Source organism: Entelurus aequoreus, linkage group LG19 (genome assembly GCF_033978785.1).
Source record: "Entelurus aequoreus isolate RoL-2023_Sb linkage group LG19, RoL_Eaeq_v1.1, whole genome shotgun sequence".
Lineage (NCBI taxonomy): Eukaryota > Metazoa > Chordata > Actinopteri > Syngnathiformes > Syngnathidae > Entelurus > Entelurus aequoreus.
The window spans coordinates 10715277-10720276 of record NC_084749.1 but is presented as its reverse complement, the minus strand read 5'-3'; the positions used below and the strand labels follow the sequence as shown (position 1 = coordinate 10720276).

The 5000-nt window shown below is 38.8% G+C and overlaps 1 protein-coding gene across 2 annotated transcripts in view; it reads left to right on the top strand.

The window, feature by feature from the left end:
- The window catches only part of LOC133635110 (lysophosphatidic acid receptor 3-like), a 33752-nt gene that overhangs the window by 5027 nt on the left and 23725 nt on the right, over window positions 1–5000 (top strand). The window contains exon 3 of one of the 2 annotated variants that reach the window (XM_062027886.1): window positions 2864–3609. In XM_062027886.1, coding sequence (XP_061883870.1) covers window positions 2864–3609 — 746 coding nt within the window. Of the gene's footprint in view, window positions 1–2860; window positions 3610–5000 lie in introns of both variants that reach the window. The other variant, XM_062027885.1, reaches the window with a different exon arrangement.

Sequence of the window (5000 nt, the reverse complement as noted above, 5' to 3'; positions counted from 1 at the left end):
TAGTTGGCGATTAATTTAGTCATCGATACGTTGGATCTATGCTATGCGCATGCACAGAGGCTACTCTTTTTTTTTTCAACAACTTATGTACCACTTATGATACGTTAGGTGTTATAGTGTTAATTTACATGACATTTTGATGATGTAGAAGGATAGACAACTTATGTATCACTTATGATACATTAGGTGTTATAACGTTAAGTCACATGACATTTAGATGCTATAGTGTTAAGTTGCATGACATTTTAGCACTATACCGGGACAGTATACCTCGGTTGGTAGAGTGGTCGTGCCAGCAACTTGAGGGTTCCAGGTCCGACCCCCGCTTCAGCCATCCTAGTCACTGCCACCCACACTGGTTTAAATGTATCTTAGATATTGGGTTTCACTATGTAAAAGCGCTTTGAGTCACTAGAGAAAAGCGCTATATAAATATAATTCACTTCACTTTGATGATGTAGAAGGATCGGCAGCTTATATATCACTTATGATACGTTAGGTGTTATAGTGTTAAGTCACATGACATGTTGATGATGTAGAAGGATCAACAACTTATGTATCACTTATGATACGTTGGGTGTTATAGTGTTAATTTACATGACATTTTGATGATGTAGAAGGATCGACAACCTATGTATTACTTATGATACGTTAGGTGTTATAGTGTTAAGTTACATGACATCTTGATGTAGAAGGATCGACAACTTATGTATCACTTATGATACGTTAGGCGTTATAGTGTTAAGTTACTTGACATTTTGGTGATGTAGAAGGATCAACAACTTATGTACCATTTATGATACGTTAGGTGTTATAGTGTTAAGTTACATGACATTTTGATGATGTAGAAGGATCAACAACTTATGTATCATGCATGATACGTTCGGTGTAAGTGTTAAGTCACATGGCGTTTTGATGTAGAGGGATCAACAACTTATGTATCACTTATGATACGTTAGGTGTTATAGTGTTAAGTCACATGACATGTTGATGATGTAGAAGGATCGACAACGTATGCATCACTTATGATACGTTAGGTGTTACACTGTTAAGGTACTTGAAATTTTGATGATGTAGAAGGATCGACAACTTATGTATTACTTATGATACGTTAGGTGTTATAGTGTTAAGTTACATGACATCTTGATGTAGAAGGATCGACAAGTTATGTATCACTTATGATACGTTAGGCGTTATAGTGTTAAGTTACTTGACATTTTGGTGATGTAAAAGGATCAACAACTTATGTACCATTTATGATACGTTAGGGGTTATAGTGTTAAGTTACATGACATTTTGATGATGTAGAAGGATCAACAACTTATGTATCATGCATGATACGTTCGGTGTAAGTGTTAAGTCACATGGCGTTTTGATGTAGAGGGATCAACAACTTATGTATCATTTATGATAAGTTAGGTGTTATAGTGTTAAGTCACATGACATTTTGATGATGTAGAAGGATCGACAACGTATGCATCACTTATGATACGTTAGGTGTTACACTGTTAAGGTACTTGAAATTTTGATGATGTAGAAGGATCGACAACTTATGTATTACTTATGATACGTTAGGTGTTATAGTGTTAAGTTACATGACATCTTGATGTAGAAGGATCGACAACTTATGTATCACTTATGATACGTTAGGCGTTATAGTGTTAAGTTACTTGACATTTTGGTGATGTAGAAGGATCAACAACTTATGTACCATTTATGATACGTTAGGTGTTATAGTGTTAAGTTACATGACATTTTGATGATGTAGAAGGATCAACAACTTATGTATCATGCATGATACGTTCGGTGTAAGTGTTAAGTCACATGGCGTTTTGATGTAGAGGGATCAACAACTTATGTATCATTTATGATAAGTTAGGTGTTATAGTGTTAAGTCACATGACATGTTGATGATGTAGAACAGGGGTGTCAAACTCATTTTAGATCGGGGGCCACATGGAGAAAAAAGTACTCCCAAGTGGGCCGGACTGGTAAAATCATGGCACGATAACTTAAAAATAAAGACAACTTCAGATTATTTTCTTTGTTTGAAAATAGTACAAACACATTCTGATATTGTACAAATCATAATGTTGTTTTTTTTTGTTTTTTTCAATTACCTATTGCGGTTAATAGTATATATACTTTATTTGTCGTTATTTTTATTTTCTGAATAAATTGTGATAATGTTCATCAGTCAACTCATTGGTGTTAATTTTCAATCTATCAAGATACAAAACTTATATCAAAATCAAATGACTATGTTATATATGTAGTTTGATCATTTTCTTTGACTGATGTACTAACATAAGTGGTTTATTTTGTACATATGTAGCATCATCTACAAAGATACAGAGAATTGCTATTGCGACATCTAGTGGACACATTTAGAACAGCTGTTTCTCTCATTCAAAAATTTCAGGTACATTTTTGTACTTAGCAAACTCATCCCGCGGGCCGGATAAAACCTGTTCGCGGGCCTGATCCGGCCCTCGGGCCGTACGTTTGACACCCCTGATGTAGAAGGATCGACAACGTATGCATCACTTATGATACGTTAGGTGTTACACTGTTAAGGTACTTGAAATTTTGGTGATGTAGAGGGATCAACAACATATATATCATTTATGATACGTTAGGTGTTACAGTGTTAAGTCACATGACATTTTGATGATGGAGGTTCAACAACTTATGTATCACTTATGATACATTAAGTGTTAGAGGGTTAAGTCACATGACATTTTGATGTAGAAGCATCAAAAAGTAGTGTATCACTTATGATACGTTAGGTGTTAAGTCACATGACATGAATAAAACCTATTTATTTTGGTACATAATGAACAACGTGTCCTGATTCCAGCAGGAAAATGGCCATGCAGAACCTCAGCTGCCACTACAACGAGCCCATGAGCTTCTTCTACAACAACAGCGGCGCCAACGACAAGTGGGACAAGACGCAGCTCATTGTGGTCCAAGTGGTGGGTTCCCTCTTCTGCTGCTTCATCCTGGTCTCCAACGCCATGGTCATCGCCGCCGTGATCACCAACAAGAAGTTCCACTTCCCCTTCTACTATCTCCTGGCCAACCTGGCCGCCGCCGACTTCCTGGCGGGCATCGCGTACATCTACCTGATGTTCAACACGGGCGAGGTGTCGCGGAAGCTGACGGTGAAAGGCTACTTCATCCGCCAAGGTCTGCTGGACATCAGCCTGTCCGCCTCGCTGGCCAACCTGCTGGTCATCGCGCTGGAGCGCTACATCGCCGTCATGAACCTCAAAGTCCACAGCAACCTGACCAAGAGGAGGGTGACCCTGCTCATGGTCCTGGTGTGGGCCATCTCCATCCTGATGGGGGCCGTGCCCAGTCTGGGCTGGAACTGCACCTGCAACCTGAGCGACTGCTCCCAGCTGGCGCCCCTGTTCAGCAGGAGCTACCTGGTCTTCTGGTCCGTGTCCAACCTGGTGGTCTTCCTGGTGATGGTGGCCATCTACATGAGGATCTACGCCTTCGTCAAGATGAGGACGTCCATGCTCACGCCGCACACCCGGGGCTCCGTCAGCCGCAAGAGGACGCCCATCAAGCTCATCAAAACCGTCATGGTGGTGCTCGGTGAGTTCTCATTTCTTCAACATTACCAGCTGCATCTCGGCCATAACACCATATCAATATGTATCGCCATAGACACCTCGTTGGTATCGACAAACATTTGTTCGGTCAAACGTTCAGTTCCTTTTTCTTCGTCGGGAGAAAGCGGAAGTATGGAAGCAAGGTTGGTTGCATGAACAAAAACACTCGCAGGAAGTGATCGCTGATCAGTGGTAGTGACACGCTAATATAAACGATAAAATAAATGAAAGGGTAAATGAAAGGTAAAATAAGTACAAATATAGAAGGTGAAAGAAGATAAAACGAGGTAAAAGAGGGTCAAAGAAGGTAAAATAAGGGAATAAGGAATATAGAAAATAGAATAAGTTAAAGATAAAAGACGGAGTATATAGTAAAAAGTAAAAGAAGATCAAATAAGGTAAAAGACGGTCAAATAAGCTACATAGAAGGTAAATACAAAATATAATAAGTTAAATAGAAGGTATAAGAAGGTAAATAAAAGGTGAATTAAGAGTAAATCAGGAATACAAAACATAAATTAAGTTACCGTATTTTTCGGACTATAAGTCGCAGTTTTTTTCATAGTTTGGCCGGGGGTGCGACTTATACTCAGGAGCGACTTATGTGTGAAATTAACACATTACCGTAAAATACCAAATATTATTATTTAGGTCATTCAAGCAGGCCTGGCCCTAACCAATCTGGCGCCCTAGGCAAAATTTTAGGTGGTGCCCCCCCCCACATCGGCAGTGAAGTGTATATACTCACAAGAAACGGAATAGCTTTGTCTTTGACCGTTTTTTTTACTTAAAGAAAGCAAATTAACATATTATATGAGAATGTTATGTTATGATTATCTTTAACCGAATCACAGCAGTGCTCAAATTAAAAAAACAGCATTCCCTCTCATGTGATATTGCTTAATTAACATTAATGATGTGCCCTTTAACAACTAGGCTTACAACTATACCTAATATATAAAGGAGTGGAAAAGTGACTATTACCTGCAGGGCAAACATTAGCTAACCAGAAGGCAATAACAATGTAAACAGAAAACACCTGCTTAAAAGATCTAATACAAATGTCCCTGAGGAATGTAAGGTGGGAGTACTGTAATTACCTAACGTTACATTATTATTTTCCATAACAATTTAGCCCCCTCCACAATATTAACCCGACGTTAAAACAGAACTAGCTATTTATTGATTAGCAATTGCCGAATCATGTAACATTAGCTTAATGCTAAAAAGCCAGGTTACTATCACATTCTGTAACAGACAAATAATTTCATGTAGGCTAACGTTACCTCCCTGCTACCTCTGTCTTTTTCTCGTTACTCCTCTTCTTTTCTCTTTTTTCTTCCCTGGGCACCTGACAGTTTTGGCCGTTTTGAC